The 21016-nt window shown below is 39.1% G+C and overlaps 1 protein-coding gene across 4 annotated transcripts; it reads left to right on the forward strand.

Annotated features, from left to right (window-relative positions):
- The first annotated feature begins 889 nt into the window (after positions 1 to 889).
- LOC110438610 (GTPase IMAP family member 8) lies at positions 890 to 14024 on the forward strand. Of its 4 annotated transcripts, none has more exons than XM_087243521.1 (6): positions 890 to 942; positions 1436 to 1526; positions 1801 to 1857; positions 4838 to 5413; positions 5483 to 6394; positions 11466 to 14024. In XM_087243521.1, the coding sequence occupies exon 6, from the start codon at positions 11585 to 11587 to the stop codon at positions 13397 to 13399; it is 1815 nt and encodes a 604-aa protein (XP_087099647.1). In that variant the 5' UTR covers positions 890 to 942; positions 1436 to 1526; positions 1801 to 1857; positions 4838 to 5413; positions 5483 to 6394; positions 11466 to 11584; the 3' UTR covers positions 13400 to 14024. The 4 variants fall into 4 exon arrangements, with proteins under 4 accessions (XP_087099647.1, XP_087099646.1, XP_087099645.1 ...); XM_087243520.1 differs by having other exon boundaries at positions 890 to 982; positions 5483 to 6358; positions 11466 to 14018; XM_087243519.1 differs by having other exon boundaries at positions 5483 to 6358; positions 11466 to 14018.
- The last annotated feature ends 6992 nt before the right edge of the window (positions 14025 to 21016 follow it).

A 21016-nucleotide genomic window follows, 5' to 3' on the forward strand; every position in this document is an offset into this window, starting at 1 on the left:
CTATCCAAGAGCGAAAGTGAAAGTAGATCCATTATCTCTCATTCTCGCGCAGTAGATGCTCTGTTTAACTGTTTGCTTGTGAAATGCTCAGATTTTCCACTTAGACTTACTTTGCGTCCTGTAAATAGCGAATGCGCTTATGGCGCGACGCAGCCTTAAAGGGAATGGGAGATGAGACTCTAATTGGTTTATTCCCAGAACACACCTATAACTCATTAAGAAAATAAACTCAATCCTTTTAGACCATGTGCCACGGCGCAAAGCAGATTTTCCTGTCCTTAAATTAGCAAAAATGCGTTCTGACACGCCCTGAAAGCATTTGTGCCCTGCGTTTTGCGCTCTGCGCATGGACCGTCAAAATAGAGCCCTAAGACTTGGTACAAACCAATCATCATGCTCTATTTTGTATGCGATGCAACTTCATTAATATGCATGACAGCTTCCAAGACTGTTTGTACCTGAAGACACACCCACTCTCTTGACTTTTTCCAAACTAGAGGTGTGAAAACGCCGTGCTGAAACGGGGGATTTCATGTTTTTTGTCAGATGGCTCACCGGTTTGACTTTCATTCACCGTCATTCAATTTAAAAAGCAGCCGCTCCATTTTATTTGTGTATATTTTACTGGAACGCATAAACTCTACAGGAGCCTGAGAGTTAGATGTGTAGCTAACACTAATCACTAATCACTCTAGTGAATGCATGAAAATCGTCATCATAATTTACTCGAGCGCACCCCTCAATGTCTTGTGCCCCCTTGGTGGGGTGCGCCCCACAGTTTGAAAACCCCTGGCCAAAGGGTTAGTGTTACCCGCCATTAAAATAGCATAAAAAGAAGAAAACAGAGGCACAGGTAAAGAATGTCTTGTGGCGTCACAAAAGCTCTTCCAAAATACAGGTTTTTCCAGTTTTCAAGAAGGAAAAGAATCTTCAACACACACGGTATGATGTTTGTTTTAAATTCAATCATTATGTAAAATATGTAAATATACTACTGTACATATGTAACTGCGATGCTCGGAAGAATTGTTTATTTTGGATGTATTCAGTGTGTAGTTGTAATCAAGCTGCACATTTGTGTAGTTTTATTTTCAGGTGTGTTTGATAACCAAAAACAAAACATTGAATGTATTCTATGAACTAAATCTGAATGTGCAGTGTCAGCTTGTTTTAAAGAAATGTTAAAGTAAAGCTTTTATAGCTCCTGTTGAACTTTGTTGTGCTCTTTTCATTAAACATGTTCACTTTTGCTATAAATAGGCTCATTTGATTTAATCACTAAACCGCATATGTACAGGGTAAATAAGTTTAAATAGATGTTCATATAGACTACACCAACACTCGAACATTTGTAATATATTTGAATAACAGTATTAAAAAGTTACAAATCAATAGGCTATAACTTGCATAGTATAATCTGTGTAATCTCCGACAGGGTGATAAACATCAAGAGTTAAAGAGAAAGACGATGGCCTGAAGACTGAAGAAAAAGCAGAAGATCAACATGTCCGGCAGAGAAAGCAGAGGTCAGAGTTTATTCATCCAAACCGGCTATTTCCTAAAGTCAAAAACTACCCACCACCGCATGTGCAAACCAAAAGAAAACAGCTACTAAAGATGAAGATGTGGGTTTTTAAATAAAGATGTTAGAATTATCCACTATGAAATGGCTTTAAATGGTTTGAGCAATAATGCTCACCTCACGTTTACTTTTTTCACTGTTATAAAATATAGATGTCCTGTAGTAACACTCCTGTGCTGATCTTTTCTAACATGTTTTTTTAATCTAATGTTTTATAGCCGTTGTTGCTGGTTCTGCTTACAAGAGAAGTCAGAGCAAAGATAAGTCACCCACAAGTAAGTTTTAAAATTGATAAGCAACATGTCATAATTATATTTTTGGTCTCTCAAAAACAAGCTTGTATCTGTAGCTGAAGATAGATAAATAGAACATATTTGTGGGATATTCTGTACGCTATTGTGTGGTTAAAACCCAACTGGCCTAAATCCTCTGTTAGAAAGAACTGTAGCTACTCCAGAATGAACATGTCCAATTTCCTTTATTTCTTTATGAGGACATTCACTTTTGTGTGATTATATGGTGCGGTTTCTGTCAAAGACCAGGAATCAATTGTAAATATACATAAAAGGTATAAAGTGACAAATATACAAAATTATAAACAATATTCAATCTCTTAAACAATCTTTACTGATACATATATGGAGTACATGCAATATAACTCGAAAGAGCAGCGCAGCTGCTATAGGCACTTATTAATGGTGTCAGATTACACTTTGTGCATGCGCCTGTGTTAATATCACGTGCGCTCCGCATGATAACTATTCATATGACAATATGAAACAAACTTAATATCGTCATTGAAACTGAAACTGTTAAAAGTAGGGAAAGTAAACAGACGTATGATAACAATTAAATAAATAATTAAACTATCGGGCACTGCCGCGATTGTACACTGGGTCTAGATTTTCTGAGGTAAATTAGACCAGATTATACCAGACACATTATAAATACTTCTAGAATGATAAGAACGATAATCACTTACAGTTTTATATGCGCACAGTGATACCACACAAGGATAGATTCTTTAAGCAGTATAAACAGAGTAGCGGAGTCTCCGTGCTGTCATACTCAGCAGGGTACGGCTGAACTGAATAAACGCACATGCGCCAAGCCTGTCTAGAGAAGTCTCTCTTGCTCATGCGCGAAAGGGGGAATTTTGTACAATATTTGTGGATTGTGTATAGAAAGCTAACACCCCAAGGATGTTTTAATTGTAAATGTCTGTTTAACAATTGTTTCATTTATGCTTAATAATTAATCTAGTGCATGTATAGTATTTGTATACTTACAGTGATGCAATGAGTGTCCAGCAGGTGGCATTAGCCAGGTGAAGACTCCCTAGGGGCAGACCTGAACATAGAGAAAAATGCAATGCTTTGTTTAGAAGAGTAGTACTGTTGTTGCTGGCAGCTAGCTATCTGCAACTCTCACATGGTCGCCCACTGAAGCTAAGCAGGGCTGCGCCCGGTCAGTACCTGGATGGGAGACCACATGGGAAAGCTAGGTTCCTGCCGGAAGTGGTGTTAGTGAGGCCAGCAAGGGGTGCCCAACCTGTAGTCTGTGTGGGTCCTAATGCCCCAGTATAGCGACGGGGACTCTATACTGCTCAGTGAGTGCCATCTTTTGGATGAGATGATAAACTGAGGTCCAGACTCTCTGTGGTCGTTAAAAATCCCAGGATGTCCTTTGAAAAGGAGTAGAGGTTTAATGGCCGTATTTCTGTTTTTAAGCGAACGCAAAGCGGCGGTTTGACGCCATACCTTTTCACGCTTACCAGCTGACTACTTACCTCCATGTGGAGGGCTTTCCCGCTGAAACCAGTTTGTCTAGTTTTCTCGTCATGTACGTTGGCAGACTTGAGATACAGAGAGGAGTAGATCATGACTTTGACGACCGGAAGAGTGGTTCCAGAAAATAAAAATCCAAAAAATGAAGTGAACAAGTTCATTACAGGGTGAGAATGTGGTTAAATCCGAAAACGTGGTAAAAATCAGACAAGGGCTTTTCTTTTTCTAGATGGCTTTTGTTAATCGTTGGTTGGTTTTAGGGAAGTAAGTGGGTGGGTGGGTCAATCTGCAAAATTGGTTGGGTTTAGGGAAGGAGGAGGGTGGGTCAGCCGATTGGCCAGTCAATCATTCAGTCAGTCAGACAGATGGTCGGTTGACAGCGGCCTCTGATGGGTTCACGCGAGAAAACCGCGAACAAAGACATTTGAGATATGAAAAAGCGCACAGCCGCCTCTCATGGATTCGCAAAAATAAAAACTGAAAAAAAAAACGCACCTCTCAGGATGTATTTCGCGGTCTCCAGAAATGTCCACAGGACTAGGATTTCAGAATGAACCTGGGTTGGTATGGAACTGTAGTGATATCTATATCTGATGGCAAATACACTGGCTGTTTATAAAGATCCCAAGTTTATCACAAGCTTAGGCCCAATCCCAATTCTATTTTTGTATCCCTACCCCTTCCCCTTGGCCCTTAAAACCGAGTGTGAAGGGGAACAGCTTCAAATTATACCCCTAACAAATGGGACAGCATTACAGCACCTTCACACGTCATCCTATGTCATCCCGATCTCTTGCTGCATATGAGATCAGACGATGGTGACTGCTGTAGTGATTCCAGTTGCTTTGTTTCTTGGTATTTATCTTCAGGACATTACTGAAGGCATATATTATGATACCATAATAATCTAATGTGTCAATAAGATCGTAAGTATACTGCGCATTTACACGGTGGCCATATTCATCTATGTAAACACACCAAAAACAACATTAACTTTATAGCAGACACTGTAAAAAGGTCATTCCCACCCACTAAACTTTCCTGACAGGGTAAAAGTGTAAACAGGATATTTCCAGGCAACTACAATAAAAATGGCATAAAACTATTTAAAACTAACAAATTCATACAGACACGAGAACGCCAGCATCTGGGTCAGCACCTGCGGATGTGCCCCAAGCATTAATGTGAGTAAATAACTTGAAAAATAGTGCTGAGAGTAAGTGCTGAGGTGTTTGGACTTGTGGGGGAAACCAGAGCACCTGGAGGAAACCCACTCCAACACAGGGAGAACATGCAAACTCCACACAGAAACTCTAATTGACCCAGCCGATGCTCGAAGCAGCGACCACCCAGCACTACCCATTCCACCACTGCGTTGCCTCCAAATGGATTACATTTAAAAGTAATTTTCCTCAACACTGGTGATGTTTGAGTCATAATGATAAATTTGACTCTTGTTGTGTTTCAGTGAGCTTTACTTCTCCTCTGAGGATTCTTCTTCTGGGTAAAAGTGTGTCTGAGAACAGCCGTGTGGGGAACTTGATCTTGGGTCGATCAGCGTTTGACAGTGAAGCTCCTCCAGATGTTGTGGAGAGAGTCGGAGGAAGACTGAAGCACAGACACGTGACGCTCATCAACAGTCCTCAGCTGCTCCACACACACATCTCAGATGATCAGATCACACAGACGGTCAGAGAGTGCGTGAGTCTGTCTGATCCAGGACCTCATGTGGTGCTTCTGCTCCTCCAACATCAGCAGTGTTCAGCAGAAGATCAAGAGCGTGTGGAGAAGCTGCAGGACTCTTTCTCTGAGCGCCTTCTTCAACACACCCTGGTGCTCAGCACACAAGAGCCCACTGAACCCAATCAGATCCTGCAGAAGATCATCCAGAAGTGCTCCAACAGACACGTCAGTCTTCAGACAAGCAGCTCTGCTGATCATCTTCTGCAGGCCTTTGAGGACATCGAGCGGAGCAATGAGGGACGACACCTGATTTCTGGAGACTCACAGTGTTCTACAGTGGAGAAACGGGACACACAGACACGTGAGTGAGAGCATATCTGATGTGTCTGCTGCTGGATGAAGGGTGTTTAATCTTCTTCTTCTCTTTCAGACTCTGAGAAGCTGAATGTGTTGGTGTGCGGGAGCGACGGCTCACTGAAATCCTCCATCTCAGAGCTGATCCTGCAACACACACACAGAAGATCAGAAAGTGTGAGGACAGACGTGATCAATGTGCTGGAGCTTCCAGCTCTGTTCAACACTGGGCTCTCAGAGGAGGAAGTGATGCGTCAGACTCTCCGCTGTGTGTCTCGCTGTCATCCTGGAGTTCATGCTTTCCTCCTCATTATTCCTGATGCTCCACTGACTGATGAAGATAAAGCAGAAATGGAGGAGATCCAGAAGATCTTCAGCTCCAGAATCAACAAACACATCATGATCCTCATCATGCAGAACTCAGAGCATCAGACAGCAGAACTCAATGAAGAAACACAGGCTGTCATTCAGAGTTTTGGAGGAAGACATCATCACTTCAGTCCTGAAACACAAGTGTCCACATTGATGGAGAACATTGAGCAGATGCTGGAGGAAAACAGAGGAGGTGTTTACTCCACAGAGACATTCCTGGAGGCGCTAATGGAAAAACTGGTGAAATACGAAGAGATGAAGAAGAAAATTAATTCCCTGGATAAAGAACAACAGATCCTGATGGACAGAGTCAGAGAAAAAGAAGGAGAGATGAAGAAACTAGAAGAAGAGAAAAAGAGAATGAAAATGATGATGGAGGAAGAACAACAGAATCAGGAGAAAGAGAGAAAGATGCAAAAGATAAGACGAGAAACGATGACGTTTAGACATGAAACAAAGGAAATGTGGAAAAAAAGAGAACAAATGGAAAGAGAAGAACAAAACAAAAAACTTTTGAAAGAGAAGAAAGAGAGGGAGATGCGTGACAAAATAAAGAGAGAACGAGAAGAAAAGGAGAAACGTAAGTAATATGGGCTTTATAATAGATGACTAATATGTATATATATATATATATATATATATATATATATATATATATATATATATATATCTTAATAATCAAACAAAACCATTTTAAAACTATTTTAAGAGTCACATACAACATTGTTATTCTTTGCATTTAATTTGAATATTAAACAGATTGATAATTAAATCATGATTAAAATACCTATATAGAAAAATGTCTGAGCAGTAGAGTGTGGATAATTTTAATGTGTTTGTGAATCTGCTGTCCACTGTATTCAAACACAGTAAAACACCCACTGTTTTATTTATTACTTGTTCTTAAGGACACAAAAAATAATGAAAAATAAATTTGACAGAAAACTGTAAGCACCCGTGTCAACATCTGATTTAGGAACCACTGGTCTAGTGTATCGAGGAAGCTAAGACAGTGAGAGAATCCATATGTGGATGTTTATTAAGGGTCTTACTCAGAGAAATGAACGTGTAAACAGGCAGAGAGTCGGCAACATGTAAGCAGTCCAAACCATTCGATATACACATGGGCGGTTTGAGCAGGAATACATGGAACGAAGGAAATATACGGTAGTTAGCAGAGAGCTCTAACTGCTAAGTCACCTGATTAATTCTCTTTAAAATCTTAAAAGGACCAATATACCTTGGACTAAGCTTTTTGCTGGTTAGCCATAGCTTGATATCCTTTGTAGAGACCCAGACCCGCTGTTCTGGTTAGTAGGGAGGGTTGTGGACAATGTTATCGGTTGGCCTGGAACTCCGGTGTTCTCACAGCCCATTGGAGACGGACATGAGCACTGTCCCACATGCTCTCACTAAGCCAAATCCATTCATCGACTCCTGGAACTGCAGAAAGCTCACCAGACCATGGAAACAATGGAGGCTGGAATTCTAAGACTCACTGGAAGGGGGTAAGTATGTTTGAGGAGTGAGTTAATGAGTTCTGTGCGTATTCAGCCCATGGTAGGAACTTAGACCAACAATGTTGTTTCCTACTGCAGTAAGTGCTGAGATATCTGCCTATTTCCTGGTTAAGACGTTCGACTAGTCCATTAGCATTGGGATGATATCCAGACGTAAGTCTCACATTTATGTCCAGCTGCTGGCAGAAGGCTCTCCAAACCTGTGAGTTGAATTGCGTGCCCCTATCACTGACGATATATTCTGGTAATCCATAGGCTCTAATTACATGCTGGGACAAGGCTTGAGCAGTTTCCATGGCTCTGGGTAAACTTGGTAAGGGGACCAGATGGCATCACTTAAAGAAACAATCGATGATTACTTGAATAGTGAAGTGGAGTTACTTAATGGAGGTAGGTCAGTGATAAAATCTATGGACAGATCAGGGTCGCTGTTGAATAGGTAACTGTTTGAGGAGACCTGACGGTAATTCTTTGGTTGTTTTCGACTGGGCCCAGACTTGGCATGACTTGACGTAATTGGTTATATCTTTACTCATCAATGGCCACCAGAATGAATTCTGCACTATATGGATTGTTCGTGAAATACCTGGATGACCTGCATATATGGACGTATGGACCCATTGCATGACTTGTTCATGTAAGTTAGCTGGTATGTAGTGCTTGTTGGATGGATGTTGTGGGGGTGGAACTTCATATTGTTGTTCCCATTGAATTTCCTCCATTATGTCCCATGACACCAGAGGAAATACCACAACAGGGGAAGTATGGATTTGTGGGTGTTGTTATTATCAATGGGAGAGTCATGATGGCAAGAGAGATCATCTGCTTTGCAGTTTTTACTTCCTGGTCTATACGTGACTGTGAACTGGAACCTGGTAAAGAACATGGCCCATTGGGCATTGTCTGGGGTTTACGCGTTTTGCACTTTTAATATACTCCAGATTTTTATGGTCTGTGATGACTTAGAATAGATAAATGGCTCCCTCTAGCCAGTGTCCATTCTGAAATAGCCTTCTTCATTGAAAGTAGCTCCTTATTGCCCACACCATAGTTGTGCTCTGCTGTGGTTAGCTTTCTAGAAAAGAACGCACATGGGGGCACTTTACCTGGTGTTCCATGCCTCTGTGACAGTACTGCTCTGATTCCTAGATCTGAGGTATCAACCTCCAAATTGGACGGTGAGTTGGGGTCAGGATGTTTCAATATGGGGGCTGTGGTGAATCTTTCATTTAACTTAATGAATGCCTGGTTAGCTTCATCAGTCCATTACAATTTCTTAGGTTTTTCTCTCAGTAGTGAAGTTATGGGAGAAGCTACCAAACTGTAATTTCGCATGAACCTCCTGTAGAAGTTTGCGAACCCCATGTATCTCTGAAGTTCTTTGACTGTGGTGGGAACTGGCCATTCCGTGACTGCTTGGACCTTGAGTTCATCCATTTGTACTTCATTGTTACTGATGTGGTAGCCTAAGAATGAGTTCTGTTTAACATGGAATTCACACTTTTCTGCTTTGACATACAATTGGTCGTCCTGTAATCTTGAAAGCACGACCCTGTCATGATTAAAAATGTAGGAGACCACGTACTTGTTAATCAGATCCTTAAAAATCTCATTGATGAAGGATTAAAAGACTGCTGGAGCATTTGCCAGTCCATATGCCATGGCCTAATATTCAAAGTGCGCCCTGGTGATGAAAATGCAGTTTTCCATTCGTCTCCCTCACAAATTCTTATCAAATTGTATGCACTTCATAGTTCAAGCTTGATGTAGATAGTGACTTCACGTAGTTGTTCTAAGGCAAAGGGGGCTAATGGGAGAGGATAATTTAACAGGGATATTATTCAGACCACTGTAATCAATGCATTCTTTTCCACAAAGAAGAACCCTGCTGCAGCTTGTGATGTAGATGGATTAGACCTGAATCATCCACTCATCCATTTGCTTTTTGTGTATGTGAGAGAGAGGGTAAACCTGATTCTTGGGTGGTATAGCAATAGGAAGCAAATCAATTAGGCAGTCTCAGGGTCGGTGTAGAGGAAGTTGAATAGCTTTAGCCTTGCTGAACACTTCTGATAAGTCTCTTTAACACTTGAGTATGACCACCACTTTATGCGTCTTTGGACTCTCAATGCTAGTTGTCAGACATGGATGGGGTTTTATCTAGATACACCTCTCTAGACAGAATGGGGACCACTGAGTCAATTCTTTAGAGTGCCATGAAATTTTTGGATCATGGAAATACAGCCAAGGATGTCCCAGGACTACTTCATACTTGGAGGAATCAACAACATAGAAGGTAATGGATTCTTGGTGCAGAGCTCCTACGTAAAGAGTGAGAGTTTGTGTATGACGAGTAATTCTGCTTCCAATAAAAGTATCATCAGTGGACTTGATTTTGATAGGTGGAATGCAAGCTTGAGTGGGGTTATCATATTTGTCAATCAAATGTTTACTTATAATATTTAATGCAGCTTCTGAATCAATCATCGCTATTAACTAAAAACAGACAGCATTAATTTGAAGGGTGAATGGTAATGTGAATGATTTATTACTGAGTAGGGAGAAGTGCCCAATATTTACACCGGCTGGATTGCATGTTTTCTGTGGGCATTCAAAACTTTGATGACCTGCTTCGCCACAGTAAAAACATAGCTTGAAGTGGCATCGTCCTTCTCTCTTCTTCGGACAAACATGAAGTGTTCAGTAGCACAGAATTTTCTTGATTGAAAATTCAACTGAATGCATAAATTGACTGCTATTTTGACGTTGGAATGCTTGTCTCATGAGGTTGGCTAATTTAATGGTTAACTTGACAAATTCAGGGAAAGACAACTCATCGCCTTTACAAGCCAGCTCCATTTGAAGATCCACATTCAGACTGCGAAGAAGCATAGCTTTTAAAGCCACATCATTCCATCCACTCTTCCATCTTTCTAAACTCAATTGCATAATCAGCAGCAATTCTGTTTCCTTGCATGAGATTTAATTATTGGGTGGAAACTCCTTTTCCCCCAGCTTGGTATTCAACAATGGATCTGTTTCATGGAATACTCCAATAAAGTTTTGATCCAAGTGTCCTAATCCTAAACTGCTGCAGCCCAGTCAATAGCTCTCCCAGTCAACAGTGTCATCAGAAATGCACATTTTCTATTCAGACTCAAATTTCTCTTCCTGGTGCTCCATATAAATTTTTACTTCATAATGAAAGCCTTTATATTGTTCAGCGGTGCCCTTAAACTTCTCAGAAATAGCAAAACTTACCATCTTTGCCATGGTTGGAGACAATGAAGTGCATCAGATGCTTGTCTATCAACTACAGCTGCATCATTTGCTGTTGACAGCCCTTTAAAACTTCACCCTGGTATGCGACTGTAGCTTGCAGGTTTGAGTCCTCCGCTGGATTCATGATTGGCAAAGTATTCTGTAACGAGGATACAGAGACAGTGTGAGAATCCATATGCAGATATTTAGTGCAGACACATCAACATGTAAACAGGCAGAGAGTTGGCAACATGTAAGTAGTCCAAACCATTCGACATACACAAGGGCTAATTCAGACGATTTGGTTATAAAGCAGGCAAACAATCAAGGCAGTAACAAACAGTCCAACGCAGATAAAAAGGGAAAAGACAAAGAACGTACTTGATCAGGACAAACAGGGTCATACACAGGTTAGCAGTCATGTGAGTCACTTGGAACAATGCTTGGTAAGGCAGGTAAACTGGCAATATTTCGCAAAGTAACATGACCTGAGTTCTCACTGAAATACAGCACAAACAGGAAGTAAGGGCAGAGGGAGCAGAGCTGAGTCAGTAGTCGGGCGAGAGCTCCCTCTGCTGGAGTGGCGTTACGTCTCGGTCAGGAGTGTCCACACTCAGTTCTGGAGGGCTGGTGTCCTGGAGATTTTAGCTCCAACCCTAACCGAACAAACCTGAATAAGCTAATCAAGCTAATCTTGCTAGGTATACTAGAAACTTCCAGGTATGTGTGTTGAAGCAAGTTGGAGCTAAGATCAGCAAGATACCGGCCCTCCAGCACCGACTTTGGACACGCCTGATCTAGGTGATCTAACTCTTACTAAACTGTTGCTATTAATTGTATTTAAAAATATGAATGTTCAAACAAGTAAAATAAATGTTTTGATTAATTAATGTTTTCTTCACACAGTTTATCTCGAGTGTCTGAGGATTGTGCTGATCGGGAGAACAGGAAGTGGAAAAAGTACAACCGGAAACACTATTCTACAAAGAGAAGAGTTTCCCAGCCAATTAAACACAGATTCAGTGATGAATGTCTGCAAGAAAGGAGTTGGAGAAGTTGATGGTCGATCAGTAGCTGTTGTTGATACTCCAGGACTCTTCGACACAACACTGACAAATGATCAAGTGGTGGAAGAAATAATGAAATGTGTTTCGCTATCAGCTCCTGGACCTCATGTGTTTGTCATTGTGTTGACTTTGGGAAAGTTTACCAAAGAGGAGACAGAAACTATAGACCTGATTAAGAAGATCTTTGGTCCAAAAGCTGCTCAGTTCAGCATTGTTCTGTTCACCAGAGGAGACAATCTCAAATATCAATCTATAGAGGATTACATGAAGAGAAGCAAATCTGCAGAACTCCAGAAACTGATCAGAGATTGTGGGAACAGATTCCTGGCTTTCAATAACAGAGAAAAACAAGACAAAACTCAAGTGATGAAGCTGTTAGACATGATCCATGAGGTGAGAAATAATAATCAGGGTGGATACTTCACTAATGACATGTTTGAGGAGGCAGAGATGTCCATTAAGAAGAAGATGGAGGAAATCATGAAAGAGAGAGAAAGAGAGATTCAGAAACAGAAAGAAGAGTTACAAGACAAATATGAGATGGAGATGAAGGACATGATGAAGAGACTCGAGGAAGAGAAACAAAGAGCAGAAGAAGAGAAGAGGAAAATGGAGAATCAACTGAAGCTAAAAGAAGAAAAACTAAGAAAAGAGTTTGAAGAGAAGGAGAAAACAGATCAGAAGAAAAGAGAGATTGAAAACCAGAAACGGTTAGAAGAGGAAAAACAGCAAAGAGCTGAATATGATCAGAGAATAGAAGAAATGAAGAGAGAGATAGAAAATCAGAGATCACAGTATGAACAACAGCAGAAAGAAAGAGAAGAAGAAGACAGAAAGAGAGAAGAGAAATACAGACAAGACAAAGACAAGATGAGAAATGAACAAGAGAGAATTATAGAAGAATTAAAGATGAGACATGAAGAAGAAACAAAACTGAGGGGTTTGGAGAAGAAAAGAAGAAATGAAGAAGAAGAGGAGGAAAGACAGAGATGGAAAAGAAAAATAAAAGAAGCTGAAAATGAAAGAAAAGAGATTCAAGAGGAAATTAAACGACAGCAGAGAGAATGGGAGGATGAGATGAAGAGAAGGTTGCGAGAACGAGAGGAAGAAGAAAGAAAAATAAAAGAGAAACACGAAGAACAACTGAGAGAAAAACAAGAAGAACTGGAGAAAATGAGAAAGAGATTTGAAAGAGAAAGAGAAGAAGAACGACAGAAGATGGAGGAGGAGAGGCAGAAACAGAGAAGAGAAAGAGAAGAAAAGGAGAGAGAATATGAGGAAAAGAGACAGGAGACAAAGAGACATTATGAACGACTGGAGAGAGAGAGAAAAGAGGAGTGGGAGAGAAGAAAACAAGAAGATGAAGAGAGACGAGATAAAGAGAGAAAGAGATGGAAGAAAATGATTGAAGATCTGAAACGAGAGCAAGAAGAGGAGATCAGGAGAAGAGAAGCAGAGGAGCAGAAGGAGAGAAAACACATGGAAGAGAAAGAGAGAGAAAAAGTGGACAAAGCATCTGAAGTGGAAATGAAAGAGATGAAGAAGAAATATGAAGACAAAGCCAGAAAACAAGCAGAAGAGATTGAGTTGACAGAAAAAAAACTGAAGCAAATTCTGGAGTATGAACTCAAGCTTAAAGAACAGGAGAAAGAACAGGAATCACTGAAACGAGAATATAAACACCTCCAACAAGAGAAAGAGGATGACATAAAAAAACTACAACAAGAAGTTGAAAAACTGAAAAGCGAAAAATATAGTTGTGTGATTTCCTAAGCATGAATATGAATATTAGCAATATTATTCATTGTTTCTCCAGTCATATTGATGTGATAGAAACACAATAAGTCACTTTTTAAAAAAAATTCCTGATGTTAAAATAGGACCCAAATCCCTCCCGTTCTGTGGTCCACCGCAACATGACGTAGGAGTGCAGTTTCCTCACCCACAGAATTCATTGACAGTCGGGTATTAACATGCCTCCATAGTAATGCACATAATCATATCAGCAAGACAGGAGCTGCACAAAGCAACTGGGATTAAAAGATCTGTTCAGCGCTCTGTGATCATCTGCAGCTCGAGAATGAGTTTTACCAGTTTAATACGTTTATAAATCACTGCATGTTTGGAATTAAGACAGAAAATCGCTGTAAATCATCACCAGTACAACTATTAAAGAAGCTGCTTCAATCCCGGTGTGTGGACTGTAAGAGTTGAGATACCACAGATAATTTGATGTCTTTCACAATACAAGCATGGGCAGGAAACACAGAGACAATTGTGTCTACACCCGACCAGGTGGGAATGTAGGAAAGTTCACTCATCTCCATCATTTACATTTGGAGTATCTCCCGCACTCCCTTCTGTTCACTCACCCTCTCTTAATTCATCTCACACAGAATGGTCATCTTGAAGTCTTAATGTTCTAAATCAATCCAAGTGACTTTATCATATTTGATATCATTTGAAATGTCTCTGGTACAAAAATGCGACAGGTACAATGGTCTCATTCCCTCAGAAATAGACATAATCAAAACAATAGATGTATAACTTCAGGTATCTTTTGAACTACTGTCCCCTTTACCTAGGTTAGGGGTGTCCACACTCGGTCCTGGAGGGCCTGTGTCCTGGAGAGTTTAGCTCCAACCCTCATCAAACACACCTGTATCAGCTAATCAAGCTCTTGCTAGGTATACTAGAAACTTCCAGGCAGGTGTGTTGAAGCAAGTTGGAGCTAAAGTCAGCAGAACACCAACCCTCCAGGGCTGACTTTGGACATCCCTGACCTTGGGGGATATGTTCAAATGATCATATGTTGCCTATATGTAGTAACTCTTCAGATATAACATGCCACTAAATCCTGATGTCTTTTGTTGTTCCACACACACCCCTTCTTGAAGGAGATCCGTGGTTTGACTATTTAAGGGAAAGTGTCAAGAGGTTCGGGGTGATGCTGTAACCAGATCAGCCAGTAGTGTGGAGCTCTCATGCTCCAGGTATGCAACTTTTGATTTTAGATCTATCTTTGAGAATTTGATGTCTTGTATTAATTGTTTATGAATCGACTGAATAATTAGCATAATGCACATTTACCTGATTAATACATTGTTATGTCTGAACACATTCTGCTTACTCTGTAATTATTCATAGTAGATTACGCTGTATCCTTGTTTCCACGTTTCCTGCATCAGGTCAGTAGATGGGCTGAAGTCCAGTTGAGATGCAGCATTGGGCACACTAACTGTATTTTAGAGATCTGACTGACTCTTGATATTGATTCAGGTGTACTTAGATGGAAAAGGAGTTATTTCCGTCCAGGGCAACAGACAGGATAGGGTGCATGAGCCTTGTTTGAAAGTAATGTTGTTCTAAATTAAGTGTACATAGGAAGCCATGAGCTTGGCTAAACTGAAATCATTATAGAGAACAGTAGTCGGTTACATTTATAATAATGGCCGTGACCTCTGATTAAACATGACACTGTCTACTTTAGAATGATACTTTAGAGCAGGTGTCAAATCCAGTTCCTGGAGGGCTGCAGCCCTGCTCAGTTTAGTTTCAACCCTAATTAAACACACTTATGCCTGGTTCACACTAGAGGATTTTAAGCCTGAATTTAGCCCGATTTGGAAGTTAACGAGCTCGCCGACAGATCGGGCTGTGATCGGGAAGAAATCTGCAGGTGCTCGGCGCTCGCCGCTCTTTATGTGTGAACTACTGAGCAACGCATCAACGAGGCTCGCTGACGCGTCGCCGACACCTCGCAGACGGAAATCCAACATTCAGCATGCTGAATATTCCAGAGCAGTCGGCCGACTCAACCCCACGTGTGGTCAGATGTAGTGACGAGCTGCAGCCAATGAGAGAGCATATCAACATGAGCTGAATGCCTGTGTGTTCAGGAGCTCAGCAGAAACATCTGTGATTGGTCAGAATGGGCATCAGTGCACTCGCTTCATTCTGCGTTAGCACAGACATGAGAGTAGGCTATATTAACAGTGGAACTAGAATTCTGTAACTATTAGAATTACCATACTGCTCATTCCGACCGTTCTCATATAAAACGCCATACTGTCACAACATATTTACATTCAAAGCTATTATTGAGATATTAAAATTAAGCTTTGAATGTCTGGCATCATATTTAATAACACCATTACCCTAAAATATAATCTTTTTTTTGTAATACAGCCTATAAATATGTAGTTAAGATACTAAAACACTTAAAGGTCTTGGCTTTCATTTTCACTTTCAAACAGGAGCTATTTCAGAGCACAGAATCTGCTGTTTTGAAAGATATCTAAAGTAAATTGATGTTTTTGCCATCAAAAAGTTTTGTTTATGTTAGCAGGAAGTTGCTAGGCAAGAAAATGCACACATATTTAAAGTCACAGTTCTTTACTGTTTTGTAATAAAAAAAATAACAATGTCATGAAGAAATACACTGATAGTTAGAAAACGGCAGGGTGTTATAAATATGTTAGTTTTATTTCAAAGAGCTATAAAATTACAAAAATGAAAAACTCTCTGTTTGTCTATCCACTGGAACCTGCAGATGAGTGATTAATGCGCTGATAAATCAGCTGATTGACGATGTTTTTAAATGCTTTCTCCAAAGCTTGAAACACTGTCAGTGATGTCATCAGCACACAAGCAGCCAATAGTGTTCAGCTTTTTCTGACGACTCCTCCCTCAAAATTTCATTGGCTGTGGTTTGGTAGCTTGAATGAGCTGATGGGGAATGAGTTGTTGTCAAATCATGTAGTGTGTGACCCCCCTCTTGTGGATCGTTCACGGAGTGTTGCGTAGTGTGAACACCACAGAGATTAAAAGACACAAAGTCAAGTCATGTAGTGTGAACGGCACAGCGATCTGCTGATGTTTAACATCCTGTAGTGTGAACTAGGCTTTACCTGCAGGTATCAAACAAACCTGAAGCACTTAATTAGTTTGATCAGGTGTGTTTAATTAGAGGTAAAGCTAAACTGTGCAGAGCTGCGGCCCTCCAGGAACTGGATTTGAAACCTGCGCTTTAGAATGAGCAAGTATAGGAGCGGCCATCTAATTACCTCTGTTTAATAATCAAGACTGATGAGAATGTGACTTTGAGGGATGCCATCGGCCGAGGCGTCTTGTCTGTCACTGTACTGTTTATCTACATAATTGTAAGTTTATTGTCCTGCACTTTATTTTGTTCTGTTTTCCTGCCATGTGATCTGTAGTGTTTGTGTGTCATGTTTCTATTGGTCAATCTTGTCATGTGTCTAGTCAAGTGCTTCCTAGTGTGTATATGTCATGTTCTTGATGAAGGCTACATCTATCATAGAGATCCTTATGGCTCTGACAGGCACGTGGGGATGGTGGGCGAGGAGAACCAGCTTATTTGTATTAAAGGCACAGGCAACAAAAACACCTATAATGTCCTAACAGCTCAAATATCCCAGATTCAGAACGGTATAATAAATAATCTGATAGATATTCTGAGCTGAAACTTTACAGACACATTCTGGAGAAATAAAGACTGATCTCAAATCTTGAAAGGGGGTAAAATAGGTGTCCTTTTCAAACTTGTTTTTAAGCTTTTCCCTCTTCCTCAGTTTATCTGGATACTAATAGATTACAAATGCGCTCCTGATATAAACGTCCACCCAGCTCATGCTTTATCAGTCTGATGCTGTTGTGAATCGTTTTGTACGAACTTTATCATGTCTGCATATTCTACAGTTTTAATAAATGGATTAAATATTGTTGCATGAATTTTCTTGTGTTTTTTTACCAACATCATATAAAAGTAACTACTAACATTTAAGTTTCTCTTACACTTTAGTATTTTAGTTTTGTTTATTGTGAAATGTAATCAACCACAGGTCTGTATGTAAGATGAATGAAATTTGTGGACCAGATACGAAACTATAGAAGCACTTTTGCGGACCAGCGCTTTCACTTTCAGCACTTCCCTTTATTTACATTCATTTATTCATTCATTCATTCATTCATTTTCTTGTTGGCTTAGTCTCTTTATTAATCCACAGCAGAATGAACCGCCAACTTTTCCAGCACGTTTTTACACAGCGGATGCCCTTCCAGCTGCAACCCATCTCTTGGAGACATCCACACACACATTCACGCACACACTCATACACTACGGACAATTTAGCCTACCCAATTCACCTGTACCGCATGTCTTTGGACTGTGGGAGAAACCGGAGCACCTGGAGGAAACCCACACGAAGGCAGGGAGAACATGCAAACTCCACACAGAAACATCAACTGAGCCGAGGTTCGAACCAGCGACCTTCTTAGAAATTTACACAGTATAAAAAATAAATATCAGGAGCAGATCTAGGAGAGAGTTCAGTTTCCTGGCAGCCCGATGGATGAAGCTGTCCTACAGTCTGCTGGTCCTGGCCTGATGGCAGAAGACTGAAGAAACTGTGTGATGTCTAAAAATGTCTGTAAATAGTGTTGTTGTTCCACAATTATTTTTCAAGTGTAAACTGAGTTCTTGTATCTAATTTGCATTATAGAAATGTATTCACTGATTTCGTTTTCGCACATGGTGAACAACTCATGAGATGATTCCACCTCACCCAGAACGCCAAGAAATGTTTGTGCATCAGTGCTTCAAGCTCACCTCCAGATGTCTGAGCATTAGCTCTGAGCATCCGTCTCTGTGGTTCAAACAATGCTCATTTGGAAAAAGTTAGTTGAAAAATAAAGTGAGGCATAGAAAAGGAAGGTAAGTTTAAAATGTCTGCAGGAATGGATGCTTCTGCAATGGACTTCAAGTGCACAGGTAGCTCTCTGCAGCTCACACATAGTTGCCCACTGAACCTAAGCAGGGCTGAGCCTGGTTAGTACCTGGATGAAAGACCATATGGGAACACTAGGTCGCTGCTGTAAGTGGTGCTAGTGGGGCCAGCAGGGGACGCTCAACCTGTGCTCTGTTGGAGTTTTGATGTCACAGTAATTGTTGAAACTGATTGTAACACAACACCAGCTGATTACCAGTGAAGCTCTCTGCTTTTCATGCTCAAGCCTTGTTGGCGTGGAAACTGATCTACAAGCACAATTTTTCACCACAACGTTATTTTATTTGGAACAATAGATATATTTTGTATAAATGCAAGAGTATCTTTTTGGAGAGGTGGTTTGAAAAGGGTATTGTTTTAGTTTGTCAATTGTTTAACACTCAAGGGTATCTTATGACATATGACGAGTTTCTTGTACATTTTAACTTTCCTGTAACTCCCAAGGAATTTTCTCTTGTTTTCTCTGCAATTAATTCTAATATTGTTTCCTTATTTAGAGGTGTAACTTGGATTCATAAGCCCATAATCAAACTAGTTGATACAGTGTGTGGTAAAATTTGTTTCTCACAGTCTAAAAATAACAAATCTATTCGCTCTCTATTTGTAAATCAAGTTGTATCTAAACCTTGCTCTATTACCTATTGGAATAATTTTGTAAGAATTCCTAAATGGGAAAGTATCTGGTCATTGCCTCACAAATTTTTGGTTACAAATAAGATAAAAGAAATATCTTTTAAACTAATTCATAAATTCTATCCGGTTAAACATTTCCTAAGTAAAGTTAAAAAGGATATTGATATAAATTGCTCTTTTTGTTCTTTGCATTTGGAAACTGTACCCCACCTTTTCTGGCACTGTGGTTATGTTAAAAAGCTCTGGTATGATGCTTCTGTTTTTATAAAGAAAAGGGTACTCTTTAACTTTAATTTGCATTATGAAACTGTAATTTTTGGGTATTTTAATTATGATAATTTGAATAATGAAGCTTTTGTTATTAACCTATTTATTTTGCTAATTAAGTTTCATATTCATAAGTGTAAATTTTCCAACAAAAAACCTTGTTTTACTGCGTTTTATAAGGAACTGAAAAATTACTTTTGCACTATTCAGCATAGTGCTAATCGAAAGGCCATTAAAACTGTCCAACTGTGCTCTAGTTTCAATATCTTTGATTAATGTAAAGGTCCTGCTAGTTTATATTTGTAAGAATTTTTAGTTAAGTATTTATACTCTTATTTTTATGTTTGTTTTATTTTATTTTATGTATTGTTGTTATAATTTACTTTCTATCACCCTGGCATTGTTTTGTTTGCTGTATTGTCATGTATATGTTGTTTAAAGCATAAAAAAAAAAAAAAAAACACAACACCAGCTGAACTGAACATTTAAAGAAACATTTCCTGAAACTGAACGAGGATGCTTTTTTGTTGATTTCTCACTGTTATGATTTGTATTTATAAAAGCTTTATTTTAAAAAATGCATGCAATTAAAATATATGTATGAATATATAAATGATAAAAATCCATGCAATTTAAAAAATGCATGCATTTATTCATGCCAAAATACACACATTTATAAATCAATAAATAAAAATGCATGTACGTATAAATAAAAAGCATGCATTTATAAATCAATAAAATAATACATTCAGAAATCAATAAATGCAAACGTTTATTTAAAAATTGCATTAATTAAAAAAACAAATAAATTATTGCACACAATTAAAATAAATACATTTATAAAAAATGTAATTAAAAGCACATAAATAAAAAAAAAGCAGGCATTCATAAATGAATAAAAGCGGACATTTATTAAGTTATAAACATGCATGAAATTAAAATAAATGTATACATTTATAAAAACAAATAAATAAAAAGCACACATTTATAAATGAATAAAAGCATGCATTTATAAAAATATATATAAAATCTATGTAATATAAATACATACATGCAGTAAAATAAATCCATGCATTTATTAAATAAGGAGTCATGCATTTATGCATTTTATAAAACACAGAAATTTATGCATTTTTAAAAGATGTGTGCAACTAAAGAAAAATGTGTGCAACTTAAATAAATATATGTACTTATAAATAAGTGCATGCCTTTCTAAATTAATAAAAACACGCATTTATAAAAATAATATAAATTATGCATTGGTAAATAAAATCATGCATATATAAAACATGCACGAAATATAAAATGCATGAAGTTAAAATAAATGTGTGCAATCACAAAAAATGCATGCATTTTAAAAAAACATATTTATAAATGTATAATAACATTTAAAGAAATGCCTTTATAAACTCTAGCAATATAAATACACATAAAACAGTAAATCAAGCTGCTGTTTCTAATTGTAGTTGATTATCTGCAGCTCCAGTAGTTCACCAGTAGAGGACCTCATCACTTCATTATTACCCTAAACTACAGCCATCCACACCTGCAGTGATTATTTCCAGCAGCAGAGGGAGCTCTGAGAGAGTGAGGACTTTCCAGACGCTGATTTCTACTGAAGACATATGAATAAGTCTCAGGTAAAGGGTGGAGAATGACGCAACAAACTCCGCCCACACGC

Source organism: Danio rerio, chromosome 3 (assembly GCF_052040795.2).
Source record: "Danio rerio strain M-AB ecotype USA chromosome 3, GRCz13ab, whole genome shotgun sequence".
Classification (NCBI taxonomy): Eukaryota; Metazoa; Chordata; class Actinopteri; order Cypriniformes; family Danionidae; genus Danio; species Danio rerio.

Coding starts and splice junctions, on each gene's coding strand:
- LOC110438610 (XM_087243520.1), top strand. CDS start 1,505: ATGTCCGGCAGAGAAAGCAGAG. Junction 1,858..4,837: donor CAAAGATAAGTCACCCACAA/GTAAGTTTTAAA, acceptor GTTGTGTTTCAG/TGAGCTTTACTTCTCCTCTG. Junction 5,414..5,482: donor GAAACGGGACACACAGACAC/GTGAGTGAGAGC, acceptor CTTCTCTTTCAG/ACTCTGAGAAGCTGAATGTG.